Source organism: Opisthocomus hoazin, chromosome Z, assembly GCF_030867145.1.
Source record: "Opisthocomus hoazin isolate bOpiHoa1 chromosome Z, bOpiHoa1.hap1, whole genome shotgun sequence".
Taxonomy (NCBI): Eukaryota; Metazoa; Chordata; class Aves; order Opisthocomiformes; family Opisthocomidae; genus Opisthocomus; species Opisthocomus hoazin.
In genome coordinates, this window is record NC_134454.1 from 88,386,613 (window position 1) to 88,406,932 (window position 20,320).

The following is a 20,320-nucleotide window of genomic DNA, read 5'->3' on the forward strand; positions in this document are numbered from 1 at the left end:
AAAAGGGAAGGTAAGGGAGGAGGAAGAAGGTAGAGAGGAGGAAGAAGGTAGAGAAAGTGCTAAGTGAGGGATGGAAGCTGGAGAAGAACAGGGTGGAAAATCAGGGGTTGGAGGAAAGACGGTAGAAGCTGAAAAGCTGAAGGAGGAGAGAGAAACATCTGCAGATAAGCAGCGGCAAAGGCTCAGATGGAAAAACGTGAGAAAGGAGATAAAACAATTCTGAATGCCACAGTGTACAAGCAAGAAAGGATATGAGGTTCTAAATCGATTCATCGCTTCTCTCCTCTGAAAAAGACAGAGGAAAAACTTAAGGACTGGAGCTGGTCGAGGGCAACGCTGTGGGGAGAAGCTGGATTGCTCCTACCTGTCCTCCTTGGATCACCCACTGCTCCTCCTGCCGAAAGGGCAATCTGGCCATTAACGTGGGGAGCTGAGCAGCCAGTGAGGAGGTTTCCCTTCTCCCCACTGCCAAAACCTTTCTGAGACCTTTCTGTTGACAACATGCCATTTTCTGTGTGGCTCTGTCTTAAAATGTTGGTGCTCTGGCCCTGCCATTCTGCACATTCAGGCCATGGTATTGGTGGCAATCTGAGCCAGTCCCAAGAGGCAGAATTGTCATCAGAATGATCAGTAATAACCCTTTTCGCAAGAAAAGGATGACTTAGAATCACAGAATGCTTTGGGTGGGAAGGGAGCTTTGAAGGCCATCCAGTCCAACCTCCCTGCCATGAGCAGGGACAGCTTCACCCAGATCAGGTTGCTCAGAGTCCCATCCAGCCTGGTCTGGAATGTTCCCAGGGATGGGACATCTCCCACCCCTACGGGCAACCTCTGCCAGTGCCTCACCACCCTCAGCGTAAAGAATTTCTTCCTCATATCCAGTCTAAATCTTCCTTCTTTTAGTTTAAAGCCATCACCCCTTGTCCTGTCGCAACAGGCCCTGTACAGCAAATTTTCCAAGCAGAAGTCTCTCAGAGTAGCTTTGGGACTCTGATATTCCACAGACCATTCGACAGCTATTGGAATACATCCAAAGCAAGTGCAGCTCTTTACTGTCCGGCCCATAGTAAAATAGATTCATAGTTTTATATTTAATAAGGAAAATAAAGATGAGTCACCAAGTACTTTTTGTCTAAATAGAAAAAAAAAAGGGGGTTGCGAATATTTACAGTTTGAAAGGCACTTTAATAAAAGTTTGCTGAAAGTCTTCTACAGATTTCCTTTATGCAGATTTTAAAGAATGCCTACATACCACTCATGTCATAATAATATTATTATACTGCAGAGAACATAGAGTATTCTTGTATTAAAATGTCAATCGTTTTGATTTGGATCGGTCATTTTGTCAAAGAACATCCAATAGGGAAAAAATAGCCTTTAAAAATACCACGTGTCTCGTATTTGCCAGTTAATTCTTTTGTCCCTCACAGCGGAGAGGAGCCCACCAGCTCAAGTCAGTTATAAACACCCTTAGAAAATGTGTTTTAAGGCAACCAAGTGAGCTAAAAAGTCATCGTAAATTATCTTCTTGAGAGTTAGACATTAGTTTCCTTCTCAAAGGGTGGGTTTTTGCTAGTTCCTCACGAGGCCTTGACAGAATGTCTCGTACCCTTTCTTGGTACGCTCTCTCTGCTGCTAGAGCCGATTCATATTCTCGCTGCTTCTCTTCTTCCTCAGCATCACGGGCCTGTTGTTGATAGGCCATTTGAGCCCTGAGTTGCTCTTGATATTCTTTCGCTTCCTTTACTTTTCTGGAAATGACATATGAATAGTTTATTTATGAAGTGTGGGTGAAAAAATAGACAATTTTAATATTATTATTATTTAATCTATTAGCATTCAACCTTAGACTAAAGAACCATTAAAAACTCCTTTTAGGTGTTCAGAATAACTATCACTAGTGACCGAATGCTACATGCTAACCGTATGTTCTTCGGAGAATTAATTGCATTCTGTTGTATCTTCTAAAGCAGATTGCAAAAATCAACGTTTAACAAAAGGAAGAGCAAGACCAACTCCTTGTCATCAGCGTGCCTCCCCTGCCCCTCACAGCGGCGGGGAGAGGCCAGAGAATGAGCGTGCCAGGTCTCAGCCCTCTCCTAGCCCAGGCTCGTTGCTGCAGCCGCCGTACAGCCCATCTCCGCTCGCTCATTCTGAAGGTAACGAGTTGCTGCACACGGGGAGGGCAGGGCACGGGCTCCTGCTGCGGCGTTGTGCTGATATTCTAGGAAATGTCTGTCGCGAGAGATGGTTCTCGAGACGCACTGTTACTTCCACTACCCTCTGGAGAGGCAGCAGTGGAAGTCCACCTACGCGTGCAGGCACTTCGGGAGCAGGAGTCACGCAGGCTCACACAGCCACTTAAAATGCCAACAGTCTTGTCACCACTTGGGCGCTGCCGCAACACAGCTGAACCACAAACGCTTGCTGGCACCACTGAATGCCACCTTTTTTGCTAAATGAAGCGCACCCAAAATGAAGCCCGGCATGCTTCCATCAGAAGGGTGAGATTCCTGCCACAGCCAGGAGATTGCCACTGATGAAGCTACGGGAGAACGCAACAGGAACGGGCTCTGGAAGGAGCTACTCGCTCACCTCCCATGGACAAGTGTGGAGAAAAGGCAGGAGTACAAAAGGGAAACTGAGTAAGTGAAATAAGGCCCTTTGCCCTAGGCTTTGCATGACACCCAGAGGAACATCTCAGCTACTGCGTAGATGTTCTGTGTTCTCACCCTGAGGAACCGTAGGGCACGGAGCACCCCGGTTACGTGCAGTAGTCTGGTGTTGTGGTGGCTGACTATACGGTTGTTTAAGGGATGTGTGGGGGTGGAGTTCAGCAGTCAGCCTGACCGCACTGGTTCTCCGAGGTAAGTAACGAACTAACCTTTCATTAACCCTCCTCCCCAAAGCTCTGCCACTCGTAATAACAGCTCAGAGTAGGAGGGGATGTCTTTAGTAAACATGATCGATGTAAGTCACATGATGGTCCAAAAAGACCAAACCTAGGATATGTAACGGAACACCATTATTTGTTTGATGAGATCAGAGTTAGCGATTTAATAGCAATTGCAATGTAACAGGGCTGCTATTGAGCAGAGCCTCTCTGAACAGAAGAAAGCCCACCCTGTGCTCTGAGAGTTGTCTGAAAATGAGAAGCAGCCTACTCGCACGTTTAAAATATTGATCTGCAATGAAATGAACTGATGGCACGAAAGAAAAATACCTTGCATGTTTTTCTTCTTCGATATGTTGGAGTTCTGTGATTGCTTCAGCTAATGACTTCCTCTCTTGAGCAAGTTCTTCCTGCTCCTTTGCATTTCTCTGCGCTGCAAAAAACAAAACAACACAACTTTGAGAAGATAATAGCGATGCTAAGCTTGAAGGCACAGTGAGACTGTATTCAAGCCAAGTAGTCTAAACAGCAAGCCTGAGTTTTGTTGCTTCTGAAGAGGCACACAACCAATGGCAAGTGTATTCTCGGCTTATTATTTTTTTCATCCACTCAGAAAAGATACCGCATTCAGAACTTAATAATAACAATAATATAATTAATAATAATGATTGCTTGCTCACACAACGCTTACTTTACTAGGCTTTGTTCTAACAATAGCAATGGGCAATGAGTGCACGGAAAGCCTGCAGGAGTGGAGTTTCAGCAGCAGATTCAGAGACAGTGGTGGTGTTGTCCCCTCCACCATACAGCCTGGGCGCGCTGGGCCAGACGGTCTTCCCAGGAGTGCTGCGCTCCCTCCGCCTTTGCCAAGGCTCGCATTCGTGCGGTAGGTTCGGCACACGGGCAGCGAGCTGTTGATACTTACACTTCTCCTCTAGCTGCAGTTGTCTTGTCTCCAGGACGTCTTTCAGTAGCTGCTTTCTCGCCTCCTTTTCTAATCGCATCTGCTCAGCCTTCTTGGCCCAAACCTTCGCTATTTCGTCATCGAGGAGCTTGTCCATGTGTTTTTCTCGCTGTTTCTCCTCCTCCAGCTGCTGAGCCAGGTGTGCCAGGTAAGCCTGTTGCTCCTTGAGCAGCTCTTGCTGCAAACACATGGATATTTGCAGAGCTGAGTAAACAACTTCAAAAAAGCCTTTCAAAACACGAAGTGGTGGTTTGCTGACAGTGTGAGAACCGGGAGCCTAGAGCTCCATCCCAGACCCTGTCACGGGAAAGAGCTGTACAGAATCTTCTCCCCGGCCAGTCGACAGTGTGTAAGAGCAGAACAAATGTAGAGTGATCCCTTCCCCTCTGGCAGCTCAGCTGCCTACAACACCAACATTTTACAAAGACTTTCCACAGCTGACCAAGTTACTTCACCCTCACCTGCATTAGAAGCCTTGAGATCTATAAATATAATAATAAATAATACTAAATATCACCTCCTCTGATTTTGTGCCAAGGTCTAACAGTGAGTTTTTACAACTTTCCTAACCTACGTAAGCATCTAAATACCTTGAGCAGAGTAATGAATGCAGCTCCCTGCTCTGTTTTAAAGTTACCTTGAGACATATTTTCACCCTGAAGTTGGACAATCTACTTGTTTTAAGTTTAGGAAGTGACAGACACATTTCATGGCACCTCCAAGATATTCAACGTGAGGTTTTGCATCTATAGATCCATCTATCAAAGATTTAAAACCCTTTTGTAGTATTAATGAATTAAAATAAGTTAAATATTTACTTTCCTCTGCAGTTACAAATGTTTAATAAATGAGGGCCATGAAACACAATATATTTTTCTAACCTCCATTACGCCCGCACAGTATAAGGATGAAAAAACTCAGGTGATTTATACGCAACGAAATCAACAGGGAGGGACAAGATTCCAGGATTTCCTGAGAGCCCCCTTCTTTTGTCTCGCCTGGTAGCCTCACTGATTGCAAAGCACGCTTTACAGTGCTCGCTGTGGTTTTTAGCAACTAATGGGCTTGTTCAGAGAAGTAGAGCACTGGCAGGAGCAGAAGCAACAGACTAGGCAACAAAAGAATCCACTTGTTCAGAGAAAAGGGTTTGCATCTGAGCTCATTCATACTGCGCGGTTCACTAAGGGCCACAAAATCAGTCTAGATGAGGTATTGCCCCGCGTCTTCACAAGGAACACTTCTAGCCCTTACTTTTCTTTCTGTTTTCTCCTCGGTGTGCTCCCAGGGTTCCTGAAGAGATTTTTCTAAGATCTTCATGTCTAGGGCAAGTTCATCCTGTTTTTCTTCATTAAGACGATTCTTCTTGTCCTGAGCTGCGCTGAGCAACATATCCCTGCATTCCTTCTGTTTCTGTAGTTTCTTCATCTGCAGTTGTTCGTTTTCTAGCTTAAGCAGTTGCTGCTGTTCTTCCTACAAGGGTAAAAACAGCCAGCTTGCAAAATCATTGCTTTCAACATAAGTTGTCCTGGGCTCACAACAAAGTGATGGCTAGAATTAGTTTAATTGGAATATTGAAGAGCAAAGACAAGTATTTAAAACCTTTCTTGCTGACATTAGAGAATTGGCATCATCCATTAGACCTGTTAAAACATTAACATTTTTGCGTATCATTCATTACAATTCAGAATTTTTCTCCTTAATTATCATACGCGCTTCAATACCAAAACGCTGAAATGCCTGGTGTTCTCCAAATAGTTGAAGTGGACAGACAGAGTCATCTCTTCAGAGCAATCGGTATCATTGCAGTACGTGTGAGCTACACCCAAACCTTCACCCACAGCCATACCCACTAACCGATAACAGAGCCACGTGTTCCTCCTGTTTCTGCACATATTAACTGTCCTGTGTCTGGGCTGGATGTTCAGAGTGCTGCATCTCTACTGGACATAACGCTGCACAAAGTAAGTAATTGGATCTTTATATTCTGATGGGCAGTTACTGAATTTTCACGGCTTCAAACCATTCCACTTTGTATTGGGAAGAACAGAAAACTGGACAGAAAAGCTGAGTTCTTAAGAAACAATGAAAAATAGCAAATGTGTATCTTCAAGATCAAACAGGTATATGCATATTCAAGATTATCTAGAAAAAAAATAAATCCTAAATAAAGTAACTTCGTGTAATTCGTGACCATCCTGCATTTGAATAAGTTTACAAGAACAATTGCACTCCAGCATAGTCATAAAACAGTATGTGACCACCATTAACTTATCTACAGGTCTCAGAAAAAATGCTTCAGCTGCCTTGAAGGTACACAGTTTTTTGTTAACCTGTTTTTAAATTAAACGTCTCTTTTGTAATGTGAGTAACTCTTCTCAAATGCATCAGCAGGTTTGTCATAAACAGCATGTCTAATCTTCCCCGTACGGAAGTACAAGCTGCACTTCCTAAGGAACATAACTTCTTACTCCAGACAAAGCACCCACCGATTCTTGCAGTGTTTCAAAGCCAAAGCTGACTGTGCTAGCTGCCCAAATGGTCAAATTCACTTTCAGCAGCTGGTAAACCAGCTTTGAAATGCAGTATATATATTATTTGAGCCAAAGAATAAGTACTCCAAAAACCTTTGTAAAGACAGAAAGAAAGTGGAAATAGTTAGCAGCCCACGGGGCAAGCTGGCACATGCCTTAGGCTGAGTTGTGATGACAGTGAAGTTGTAGGAGAGTATCCAAGGTGGGATCCATGGCGCTTATTCTAGGGCAGTTTATATGACACGGTAACACGACATTGCAAAGGCACAAAGAAATGGTTATCAACCATCCATCCACAAGCCAGGACCAAAGGGCTACGGCAGAAACTCGTTTAGCGCTTGTGAGACTACAGCCGTGATTTCAATCACCTTCTCAAGAAATCACGCTTCTCTAACGGAGAGAAAAGACAGAGAGGGAGGAAGGCAGCTAGGGTAGGTAATGTAGGCAATGCAAAAATTGCTGTCTGTTTTGTCACCCAGCCTGAGATGTCTTGATGCACACATACGGTCTATCATGGCACGGGTGCAAGTTTTGCTTCACCAAATAACATACTTCCATTGCAACAACCAGAAGAAACCATTATACACAGAGATGCTTAGCTGTCCGTAGTGTGTCCTTCACCCAGATGAAACCCCTGACTGTTAGAGACTACCAACTCTGCACTAAGAAACTTGTAATGAAGCCATCTGTCACACCGCTCTTCTGCTGAAAAAGGATTACATCCCATTTTCAGTACAGAAACTCTCCTTTATGGACCCTTCCAAGAAAGGTCTTTATTTTCCAGAGACTAAACCACTTTACCAGAAGTTTATCTATCTCCTTGAGAAAGTCCAAGGCAGCTGTCTTCAGGGGAAGCTACAAAGTCTTCTATTCTAATCACATTTTTCTGAAAAGGCCAGTTAAGTAGAAGTGTTCTTTGCCCGAGAGGTTTGGCAGTGCCTTAAAAGTTATTACAAGAAAACAATTTTATGCTGCGTGTTTTTAAATAAGTGAAACATTACGGTCTAGCTAGGAATAAGGACTCCACTGTTTTACAGCCAGGATTTTCAGAGTTTTAGATTTATTATTGCCATTATTTTTAAAAAGCAGTGGAATATATATCTTGCCAACATCAGCTTCCAGTGCCTAAGAGAGTACCCCAAGTGATCATTCAGTTGCTACACGTAAATAGCTGCAAAATGAAGACCGAGTCTTCCAAATAATATGAACTAAACAGTCTCCCATAACTCACAAAGTCAACACAGAATGCTGTGAACTAGCAAGCCCCCCTAAAGCCAGCACAACTACAGCAAGCCTGCACTGGTGAGAAATGATAAAAAAAAAAGGGTAGTGGCCAAACAGTTGGGTCAAGGTAGCCAAATGCCTCCTGTGATGTGATGCCCAACAGCAGCCAGCACTAATAAGTGAGAGACTTTAGGCTCTGCTTGCTAATTTGTTAAAAAAATTAAAAAAAGGACATTGATTCTGAAATTCAGTCAGCTGGGGCATAAGCAGTTGGGATTTTTCAGAGGGATGTGTCTCCTCATCTATGCGTCAGGGTCCCGAGTGCACCAACGGGCTCTGCAAGCTCCCTGCAGGGGCCTGGCTGCCTGTGGTCGCAGCCAGCCCCGACACGAGCTTTGGATCAGAGCTGGGAAGGAGCGGTGCGAGAAAGGGCCGAGAGGACTCGCCTGGGAGCTGCGGTTAGGCTCAGCCTCTCGCCCTCAGAGCCTACGTGAGCTACGCTGCATGTACGCCTGTGCCTGAGGACGATCCTGATCCAGACCTGCTGACTTGACTTGCTGGCCTCACCTTGGACTTCATCACTGCAGACCTGCCGAGCGTTTGGACTGTGAGATAACCTCGGTCACCGTCAGCAGACCTGCTCTGCTCCGTTCCTTCGGGTGCTGTGGGACTCTGGTCGGGGGGGACAGCGTACTTGCCTGCCCTGCTGTCACCTTCGGCTCCTGGCTCGCCTTCCCTTCTGGGACCAGCGCACTGTAGCTGCTTCCTCCCAGTGCACTTACCGTGATGGTGAAACACGTATCGTGGGCTGAGATCTGGTGCTGTGCATTACAGCTGGGGCACAGGACTCACTAGCTATCCCACAGGAAACTGGAAGTCAGAAAATTGCAAAGCTGTCCAGCAAAAGCTTAAAAACATTTCCATTTCCCACAAAGGCTCTGAGAGACTTTGAATGCCAAAACCCTTTACATGCTAAGTTTCAAAAGATGTATTTCCCTCTGTAAACAGGAATGCATTTGCCACAGCTCTGGAAAAGAGGCTTAGCATAATAGGACAGTCTCAGATACTAATGGAATCAGTGAAGATACAAATAAGGAGTGGATTAATCTAAATGTCTAGTAAGCCTATCATTAGGAAGGCCTTATAGAGCGCCCTGAACTGAGAATGACATGGAAATTACCAGCAGTCGAGCCTCTTCTTCTTTCAGCCGCTTCGCCTCCTCTTTGCGAGCGCTGAGCACCGCTACCTGGGCACTGAGCACATTCAGCATTTCCCGATTCTGTTCGGCCGATTTCTGCTTCTCCACCGCCTCTCGCTTTTCCTTAGCCAACCTGTCCTCTTTCCAAAGCTCTGCAAACATCTGCTCTTCCTTCTTCTGTTGCTTCTTCAGTTCCTCCTTGAGGGCTAGCTGGGCCAGCCGGTCTTCACACAATTCCTTCTGATGCTTCTTCATCTGCTGTATACGAAGCTCCTCACATTGTTCTCTGAAAGACAGCATGAAAGCTAAAAAAGTCTCAAAACAATAAGCAAGTCTGGAGGTGTGTGATGGATGGAGGCTCCTCACTCATAAGTACTCGAAGGGCTACAGCTCAGGATGCCAAGTTCTACACCTGGTCTGGCACTGATGCCTTGTGAGGCCTAAGCAATCACAGAGGGCCTGACTTGATGGAGATTTTGACACTGATGAGTCAAAGAACAGGTCCTGTATTTGCATTAGTAAAAAAAAAATCTATATACACACGCACAATATTTATATATACAGAAGGTGTATTTTATGTAAAATGTATATATGTAGTTGGAACATGCGTTGTGTGGACTTTGTATATATACACTTTTTTCAAGCATACAAAACACATGCACCCTACGCTTGCTCAAACACGTAGGTTGCTCTATTCAAATGAAGACTTAGAATAGGTTTACTAGTCACTTGAAAGCTCATTCATATTCAGAAAATACTCTGAGAGCGGAAGTTTAGGTTACACAGTCAAACAGGAACCACTTGAAATTTATTAATTTTTTAAATAAAGTTTTGTGGGATAATTCAGAAAAGTTGCAATAAAGGTCTGGAGCAGCTAGACAGTCAAACAAGTAATACAGCTTTCACTTGCCATTTACTCACTGCAATTGAATTGCATGTAAGCAAATACTTACCTTCAGTTGAAGAACACGCAATTATTTAGAGACTCTGCTTTTATTTTTACAAAGCAAGCACTGAGATCAACATCTGCTATCAAATACAATTGAATTTGAACAAGCACTTTAATTCTGTTCTCTAACCAGGGTATAGATTTTCATAAAACCAAAATGTGAAACTAGCAGGCAGTGCTGAAGATCTACAAGCGTTAAGGATCTGTAAGCTCTATGGACGTGTGATAGACATACATGAATGTGAAGTAAAAAGGTATCTCACAATTTCATGCTGAATGAAACCATGTTCTACAGGTTACTGCAATCCTATCTTGGAATTCAGAGCAGACATCATGAGATATCATTGACTGAATCTCGAGCCACTGCATGATGGCAGTAGTTACCTGTACAATGTGAAATACTACTCTTTTATACAATGTTTAGCTGACAATCCTGTGTAGCAGAACTATTAAACATTCATCAAGAAACTATCTCATAGAGCTATCATTCTCCACATCAGGATAGTTATTTAATGTTCATAACTACAGCAGTGAAACAAAATCTGAATTAATTCCAGTGCCTAAGTTTTTTGGGATTTTTTTTTGTTGGTATTTTTTTGTTTGGGGGTTTTTTTACTTATAAGCAAAATTAAGTTTGCCAGCACTAAAGACAGACATTTAGTGGTTTGCTTTCTCCTGCTCTGTGGTTCTGCTAAGCATCTGTCTTCGCAAGTCTTCACTTTTCTAAATGATTCCAAAGTCCAGTATAACTGCTCTCTCCATCTAACCCCACATCTACATCCCCTGACCTGGGTTTCGGGTACAGAATGAATAGGAGTGCTATTCTCTGTCTGGGGCCATGGGTTCACACCTCCATGGAAGCTACAGAAACAATGCAAATTTGGCCTCTCCCTGAGGTCCGTTGCTACATCCACTGGCAATGAGGCAAACAGGGAAAGAGTTTAGCAACACAGGATGCGACTGGTGTGCTGTAACTCATTTCTGTCCTAAAACGAGCAAGATTATGCTACAGAATACTGCTTCTTTACTTGATGCTGCTCCTTCATCACGTCCCGTTCATGTCCTGCTAACAAGCACAGAATGAGCACAGCTCCTGGTATCATTAAGATGTGGTTGAGGCAACTACCAGCGTGTAACAATTATACGTTGGCTTACCAGATCTGCCAAAGCTTCACCAACAGAACTCCATGGTAACTCAGCCTAATAAAAGTTACTTAGGGCTTACAAACCACAAAGAGCACTTCCCCAAATAGCCCTCCTCTGGTTCAGAACTGGCTGAACAAGCTGCTGACCGACAGAAAGAGTGACAGTGCCGAAAGCCAGCCTGACCCTGCTCTCAGTGCCACAGCCAGAGCCATCCAACCAGCCAAACCGCAGCGGAGCGGTGCGAAAACAGAGCTGTGACAGTGGAGGGGAAGGATTGCTCCACCTCGCTCTCCCTTGGTGCTGCAGCAGTGAGACACAGCCAAAGAACACCATGCTTGACCTGTAATTTCACACAGAAGCAGAGGTGTCGCCACATTTTCTTCCTGTTGGCGTTCACTGTTTGCTGCCTCACATTTCAGCTGTAAGCTTCTGGCGCTGGGGGCATCTACTCTCTTCATCCTCTGTTTAAACACCTAATGCCATGGAGGCAGCATCAGAAGGTGCTAAGCACTATATACAAACAGTAAAAGGGAGAACACCATGAAAACAAAATTCTCATTCTGCTTGATATCCAGAAGGCATTTCTAACCTCTGAACTGTTCCTGACTGAGAAGAAACAACAGTAATCTGCCCTTTCCACCAATGTCAAGTCTCTGCAAGATAAAACTTCCCACACTTTGCACTTTTCTCCCCCAGTCCTAGGACATGCTACATCCTCTAGCCAAACGTTGGGCTTTTGCCTGAGAGCTGGGCTTGTATCTTCTAAAGGAGAAACTGTCCCCAGAGTGAGGAACCATCCTTAGCTCAGCTTCAGAAAGCAAGGGTGAGGAAATGTAGAAACAAAGGAGCAGATGGCAGCACAGGCTAGTGAGAAGGGATGGCTGTTTTACCTTCCTGTATGAGAGCAGAACCTTCTGACCACTCATTCTCTGGTTGTCCCGCCAAGGAAAGCGGAGAGCAGCGCAGCCACGTGCACGCTGCGAGCCACGGCACACTCCGAGAGGTGCCCCTGCCTTCAAGCAGGTCAACAAAGGCACTACGGCACTGCTGGTTTCCTCACATCCTAACGCTGGGCTCTATCTTCCAGTTCCTGGGTAGGAGCTAGTGGTGGTTACAGACTACAGCACTAATTGGTATTCATGAAAAAAATATTTCTCAAATGTGCTGAGGGAAACTTGCCATTATTACGACTTGAAATCTTACACCATTATAAACAACAGTATTACCTTAACACAATGGGTTCAAAGTTCTCTCAGCAGTGAATGAATAAAGAATTAGTTATTCTTTTTCATTATTATAAATTAATCTGCATGTAATTGAATTCTCAGAGGGGAAGAGACATTAAATAAATGTTCGGTTTGGTTAGAATTTTAATATAAAATAACCCTGTAATTGCTTGATTTCATCAAAATAATTCCTTCAAAGCAGCTTTTACAGCAACCTATAAACATCTGCTCCCCCAGATGGCTGTTTTTCTTCCTCACTTTGCTATCTTAAGCTTCTTAACTTTAAAATTGTGCCTGTATGTAGCCACTTCCCAAAGGCATAAACTGCTTTTGTTTCCCCCCCAACCCCCCAGTTATTTATTCTTTTTATGGCTGCAGTACAAAGTTGCTGTGATAACAACATTCTCTGTGCGGATGCTTCTGATGTTATCACAAGAAAGAGGACGCAATGTGTGTTTTATGCAAATTTTAAGACGCTGCAATTTTCTTTAAAGATACCAATGATGAACATGCCTTCAGGCTAAAACTGCCTGAATATGTTTTCATACAAGTTGTAGCCCTTCACAATACTGAAAATGAATTCCAGCAGGACATTGGTGGTCCAAGGACTGTGCCCTCTATCACAAGAGACAAAGGACCCTTCCTGGCTAGCATCACTGCCAAGAAGCTCAGACTTCAGCTCCAAACCCAGCCCACGTGGCTGATAAAATAGCTGCCTTTTACTACTCTGGAATAATGGACTGGAGTGCTGTATGATGGAGGTGCTCCTATACCAAATTACAGAATGTTCGGGGTTGGAAGGGACCTCTGTGGGTCACCCAGCCCAACCCCCTGCCCAAGCAGGGTCACCCACAGCAGGCTGCACAGCACCGCGTCCAGGTGGGGCTTGAATATCTCCAGAGAAGGAGACTCCACAGCCTCCCTGGGCAGCCTGGGCCAGGGCTCCGTCACCTTCAGAGGGAAGAAGTTCTTCCTCATCTTCAGACGGAACTTCCTCTGCTTCAGTTTGTGCCCGTTGCCCCTTGTCCTGTCGCTGGGCACCACTGAGAAGAGCTTGGCCCCATCCTCCTGACACCCACCCTGCAGATATTTAGAGGCATTTCTAAGGTCCCCTCTCAGCCTTCTCTTCTTCAGGCTAAACAAGCCTCTGGTTTGAGAATCTACACCTGCAAGGGAGGTGTAAGCCTTGCTTAAAGTTAAAGGAAATATCAAGAGGTCCGTATTAGGTTTCAGAAATATATTCAGAATAGTTGCAAGTTCACAGACAAAGAGAAACAGGCAATCATATGGATATCCACCTGTTACCAAAATGACCTCCCTCGAGCAACGGTCTCCAAAGTGAGGTGTGCAAGACAATCCATTGGGGTGCGGGAAGAAAATATGTCTTTTACCATTAATTAATAACATTACAAATAAAAACAGTGTTTACTTCATCTTTACCTCACCTTCTTAATTTCTGTTTTTGTATGTGTTTTATAATGTACTCAATATACTAATACAGTAGTATAAGTATATTATTTATAAGTATACATATTGGGGGTGAGTGCCAAGAAGTTTTTTTTACTGATAGGGGTGCGCAGTCAAGGAGGTTTGGAGACGGCTGCCCTAGAGCACAGCTTGTAACATGATTACAGATTTCTGGCTGTGGAACTTCAGTAAGTGTTGGTCTCTGGAGCAGCAAAGCCTTCTCCCAGATCTCTGCATGGACCAGGATGGTTTAGGAGGTAGAGTAACAGCTAACAGTGGGGGAAACACAGATTTGGAGCTATTGACAGAAGACAAATACATGCAGATTCAGATATTAGAAGTTACTAATTCATCAGAATTGATCACCACAGTAGAAACTTCCTTTCTCATTGGAAAAGGACAGAGAAGAAAGGATTTTGAAATATCATTAAGCATATACATGAAAAAAGCTGTCTGGCTTGTGAAGGAGAGAGCAACAGACAGTTGAACTGCTGCCATCTGCTGTTATTAAAGTTGTTTTTTTCAATAGGGTCCTGAATTCAAAAGCAGAAAGAGACAGAGCTACAGTAATGGAGTGAGGAACTGACTATGATAATATATTTCCATTACATGAGGACAGTCAAAGACAAGGGTTCTGCGCACTGTAGGATGAAGATTCATTTGCAAAGATACTCAGAGATTGCCACTCACAACAGCTGTGAAGATGATTTCACTGCCTCTTAATTCTCTTAAATACTGCAGCCAGCAGAATGCCACCAGTAAAGCTCCAGTAACACTTTTTAATGGGATACTATGTGGTACAAATATTGCCTAGAGCAGACTGGGAAACGCAGAAGGATGATGGGAGTGATCCCATGATAGTGAGCGAACTATATATATATATATATATATCTATCACATATCAATAGAGTTGTACGGGGAAGAAAGAGGACCTGAGACATTAGACAGGCAACTGCAGCATCAAAGTCCAAGTATGTATCACCAGATGATGAGATTCACTGGTAGAATTCATTTTGTAATTAAAATATCTAAAATTAGACATCTGAAACTGAAATCTATGCGCGAGCTAAATTCCCATTCTAGTCAACAGGAACCTAATCAATGCAGTCAGTGGAGGCTATAGTGCAGTTCAGCTGGCAGAACAGTACATACCTACTTCAGGAGGGCATTAGTTTCCTTTAACTGTCCTGATGTCAGTGAAGATCTAAGCAGAACAGAATTTCAGACTCCCAGCGAATATCAAGATAAGCCTTTAGGTGTCCAAATCGCAAGCTGAATCCCTTCTCCTCGGTATGCAAGACAAGCTACAAGTACGAAGTAAAAGGCACACCGAAGCATCTCTTCTAAACAATTTTAAAAATTAATTTCAACTGCTTTGTGTGATAGGTAGAGAACAAACTAGGAACTGTAAATGGCCAGGGCCATATTTGAAAGCTAGCATGTGAATTTAGAGGTCCGGACACTGCCTCAACACCCGTCTCCGTCAATAAACACCACACTGAAGACATCAACATTTATGTGTGAAATTAGTTAATTAGAGCTTATGCACAAGTGAAATGAAGTGTTGATTTTTATCCCCAGCCTCTGCACACTGAGAAACAAGCACTGTGGATTTCCATAGCACTGTGGGAGACTGGCAAGAGACACTTCAAATGATTACAATTAAATTACATTAACATTATTTTCATCCGTTCCTCAGAAAACCAGATTTCCAAGAGTTGAACAAGTCAGATTTCATGCCAGGGCCTCAGGGCCTGATAAGCACCTGCAAATCTGAATGACTTCAAAAGATGCTGCCAAGCTCAGCATCCAGGAAGACTCGGCACAGAACTTCAGGCTGCATCAAAACCTTAGCTTCGGCTGGTACTCTTGGAAAAGTATGCAATAAATAAAAACACTGTCTTTCTGGACAACCTTCACTTTCCAAGCACCTTCGATGTATTAGCTAAATAAGTATCATTTAGGCCAAATTAACCTTCCATGAATGCTTTTCACTCTCGTAATAGAAAGCTGAAATAGAACTATATGCCAGAGCAAAGAATTACCAAAACAGCTGGCTCGGCAGATGAAAGCGCAGGGATGCTCATGCAGGATGAGGAGTTTAGCACTACACAATGTTTTCATGGTATCTCCACACTTTAGTCAAATAATGGAGACAGGACAGTTCTCTGTACCTGTTGCCTTCACCTCGATCAGTGAAAATTTTTTCTCACACGCTTTGCTGAACATCATCACAGCATTGCAAAGTTGGATCCGTGGTATTTAGAGGCTGCACCCCTTCATCGGAAGTCAGAAAAAAGACTACACTCTGCTCCACTGCATGCAGCATAGCTGAGGCCTTTCAACTTCTGGCAAAGCTCACACACCTCTATCCAAACCACCTTATTTCTTTTTGTTTTATCATTTCAATCACATTCATCTTTCCTTCCTCAGTTTATTATCGTCACCTTCTTGTTAAATCACCTCTTTGTATTTACTTAATGCAAATTCTCTTTTACAAGCTATTTTTATGGCGGTACCTGAATTGCTGCTCTCGTTTTTCAGCCACCAGTTGTTGTCTTTCTTTCTCTCTCTTCTCTCTCAGTAATTTTGCTTGCTCCCTCATTCTCTCTTTTTTCCCCAGTACCGTTTCTTCAAGTGCCTCCATCTCAGCGAAGTACCTACTTTCCTCTGCCTCCAGAAGCTCACGCAGCCTGTAATGAAAACATTCAAATAAAAACTAAAACAATCCTTCTGTTGAATTATAAAGTTCTAGTTTATTTGTTGTGAGCGTAAAACGGGCAGTGGGCTCCTTTTCAACACTTCTTGCAAATGCCAAAGAAGGGAACATCAGATTTTAACTCGGGGATCGCTCCTGTTGCACCCATGGAGGGGCTCTTACAGCACAACATGAGAGACTGTGTCCTGGCAGAATTTAAGCTGTTTACCTTACAAACCCATTTCCAACACTACTTTACAACTTTAATCCCCCATTAAACAAATTCTTCTAATTTCCAGACTCCATTTGTTGCCGGTTCATATCAATTTCATCTTATACTAATGTTATCCTTCAGCATAATCCCTCCCTGGTATTTACCACCCTTCCCTAAGCATCTATAATTGTATCTCCTCTCAAGCTACCTTCTGTTATTTTAGCATCACTCCATAAACCACTTAATCCTGAAAGATCTTTGATGAGAAAATTGTGTCAAATCACCAATTTTTGTACATGCCACAATTTACCTTTTTAGTTATCCTAGCAGTAAGAAACCTGGGGCTAAGGAATCCAGAAACTCACTAATTCCAGCCCGAATGCCACAGCAGCCTCTGGATAATCGCTCTCACTTTTACACAACGGGACGCCCCTGATACTGCGTGAGCAACAGTGCCATGGACCTACGCTGGCACTGCCGGTGGGAGTTAACAGCAGCAAAGCCAAAGACCTGCTAATTCTGGAAACTGGATTGCACTCTCTTCACCACGTACCGAGCCCAATCTCCCTGCAAAGACACCACGGGGATCTTACGCAGCTGAATAAAAGCAAACCCCATGAAGTCCAACAAAAATCCCGCACCTGGGGAGGAAGAAGCCCACGTATCGGCACACGCTGCCGGCTGCCTGGGTGGGAAGTGGCTCTGCAGAAAGGGACCTGGGGTTTCTGGCAGACAACAAGCCAACAACGCGCCCTTGCGGCAAAGCAGCCCAGCAGCATCTTGGGCTGCACGAGGAGCACTGCTGGCAGATCAGTGAGGTGATCCTTCCGCTCAGCACTGATCAGAGCTTATCTGCAGTGCTGGGACCAGTTCTGGGCTCCCCAGCACAAGAAACGTACAGACTTTGTGGAGCGAGCCCAGAAAAGGGTCACTAAGACGATTAAGGGACTGGAGCATCTCTCCTAAAGATCTCTTTCTCCTGAGAGAGCTGAGACTGCTCAGCCTGGAGAAGAGAAGGTTCAGGGGGATCTTACCAACGTATAGAAACACCTGAAGGGAGGGAATGCAGAAAAGGGAGACAGCTTCTCCTCAGCAGTGCCCAGTGACAAGACGAAGGGCAACAGGCACAAATTAAACCATGTGAAATTCCACCTGAACACAAGAAAACACTTTTTTCTCCCCACTCTGAGGATGGTGAAATACTAAAACAGGTTGCCCACAAAGGTGGTGGAGTCTCCATGTGGGGAGATAAGCTAAACTTGACAGAGTCCTGGGCAACCTGCTCTAGATGACTGCGCTTGGGCAAGGGGCTTGAACTAGGTGGCATCAGGAGGTTCCTTCCAACAACAGTGATTCTGTGCAATTGGTGTACAATTCCTACGAAGACACATCGGACCAGGATGCCAAACTGATGACCTTCACAGCTCCAAAGTCACTTAACATGAAAGAGTAACTGAAAAAATTCAACCATACAGCTTTTTTCCAAGATCAGCACAGCACCATTCTGTTGTTTACAAGCCAGGAATATGCCTCACCTTTATTATTTCGGACAGACTTCTGACAAATTTTCACTTCTTTCAACTGCCTGTGTTGCAAAGTATTACGTGTAGGACCTAAACATTAACTTAATGAGGTAGCGACCATCCCTCAGTTACACCGAACAATCAGAGCTTCTGACACTTCGACTAAAGTACTCTTCATCCTCTTTAAAATGTCCTTCTCCAGCAACAAAAGCGCTATCTTATACTTTTATCATGGCATTTGGCAGACAAGGCTCTAAATGCCACCTAAACCAGTTACTGTGTTTGAATAGTGATTGGCTCCATGACCAGTACCAGTAACGAGAGCCCAATAGCTACTGTCTGCTCTACGGTGCTGCCTGACTGCTAGTTAAGCACACCTATTCTTTCTGTCATGATGAATAACGAATACCATGCCCCAACGCACAGTGTAACACACAATGCTGAGCTCTACTGAGAGTTCCTCCCTGTAGTCACTCCTCTAAGTACACAGTTAAGTTGAAAATAGGAGGGCAGATATTGGTATTCGCTGCTTGTCTGCTACCTCTCTCGCCTCTCATGAGTCCATGCCAGATACTCCTGCATTGTCGCCTCCACCTTTCTCTGCACAGCGCCGTGCAGCCATCTCTGCTCGTTGCGCTGCTGCCACTCGTGGATGCTGCGGTGCCGTTTGTAGAGCTTTAAGGAATCAGCATGCTCAAGGAGTTCCTTCTCTTTCCGTCTGCAGGACAAGAGAAAGTTCTCACTTGTTTGCTCTTTCGCAGGCTTGGCTCTCTGTAAGAGAAAGCGTATCAGTGGTGAAAACACAATCAGTTACTCTGGTGATACCCGTAAACGTAAAATTTCCACTTACTAGAGTGATTCTAATTAAACTAAAGGAGATCCTTGCTGTTTTGAGAAGACAGGAAAGTGCCAAGATAAAGAGGCTCCTCAATAACGCTACTTAGACAAACTTCACTTGCTGTTTTGGGGAGGGATAAGAAAGCTCTAAGATAGAGAGACTCCTAAATAACGTTATTAGGACAGCTCGGCCTTGGGAGGGCAGATGCACTGAGCTACAGAGATAAAGAGGCACCACGAGGGCAACAAGACCAGAGCAAAACAACCTGGAAGGACACGGTACGCGTGATCTTAGAACTGAGTTTGTGCAGAAACAAAGGTCAACCAGTGGACACTGTGACGAGGAGTATAAGCCTTCATCTTGAGACCCCCAAAGACCACCAGACATGCGTGGAAGATATTAGCATATGCTAATTATTTATTGGAAGAGTCATGAATATGCTAAGCATTTCGTGGAAATACAATAAATATTGTGTATTGTGATTGTATTTAAGCTGAAATGACAGGGTGTCTGGCGCGCACGTTTGGAGGAGAGATCCCCCGTGTGCCCAGCGCCGCAATGAAGAATCCCTGCTCAATAGTCTGCTGACTACTGAGTCTTCAACTCCGGCTTTTCACGGCATCGCTGGGTTTTATTTAGTTGGACACATGACCAGATAAGCCCATAACACCAAATGATGAGGGCTCAGGGTAACCAGAGGTAAATCCGGAGCAGCCTTGCCCGCCTACCGACCAGCTTGCGGCCCTCACGGTCCCGGTCCCCCCCGGCAGCCCCGCACCGCTCCGCCGCCTCCCAGCGGGCCCTGCCCCGCCCAAGGGCCCCTCACCAGCGCCAGGGAGTGCGGGAAGGGCCCGGTCACCTCCCGGTGCCGCCGCCGCCACCTCTCCTCCATGGCCCAGGCCGGACGCGCCTCCCGTCGCTATAGCAACGCGCAGCGCCGGAAGTGACCTCACGACGCCGGGCGCAGCCTGCCGGGCGGGCTGAGGGGGCAGGGGGGGGCTGTCATGGCGGCCTGAGGCGGCCACGGCCTCCTACTCCTGCGCTGCCGGGCCGCAGCCACCGCGGGGAAGCCGTGTGGGCCCTCCGAGGGTGACCGAGCACGGGGGGGCCCTGCCGCGCATCCGCGGTGCCGCTCGTTTAGCCTGCCGTTCCCTCGCCGTGAGGGACGTCTATAGCGGGAGCGCGGGTGGGTGCAGGAGCGAAAAGGTTTCGAGTTGAGCAAAGCGCCCGAAGGGAAGAGCCGAGTTCCAATGGCGGGAAGGGGTTCCCTGCGCCCGCAGGGGGAGGGCGGCTGCGTGAACCCCGCAGCTCCCGGGTGAGGGCGGGCAGGCCGCTGGTAGAGGCCTCCTGAGGTGCGTGTCCTGCGATGGGCAGGCTCCGGGGCTGCCCGCGGCCGAGGGAAACGGGAAATAAAAAAAACCTTGGCTGCAGATCAGCGCTTGCTTCAAG

The 20,320-nt window shown here is 45.2% G+C and overlaps 1 protein-coding gene across 1 annotated transcript; it reads right to left on the minus strand.

Annotated features, from left to right (window-relative positions):
• Window positions 1–1,258: 1,258 nt before the first annotated feature.
• CFAP53 (cilia and flagella associated protein 53) lies at window positions 1,259–19,775 on the minus strand. The gene is made up of 8 exons (XM_075446946.1): window positions 19,698–19,775; window positions 18,575–18,804; window positions 16,118–16,291; window positions 8,793–9,096; window positions 5,109–5,327; window positions 3,819–4,035; window positions 3,224–3,326; window positions 1,259–1,751 (listed from the first exon to the last, which is right to left on the minus strand). The coding sequence occupies exons 1-8, from the start codon at window positions 19,761–19,763 to the stop codon at window positions 1,511–1,513; spliced, it is 1,554 nt and encodes a 517-aa protein (XP_075303061.1). The 5' UTR covers window positions 19,764–19,775; the 3' UTR covers window positions 1,259–1,510.
• Window positions 19,776–20,320: the final 545 nt, after the last annotated feature.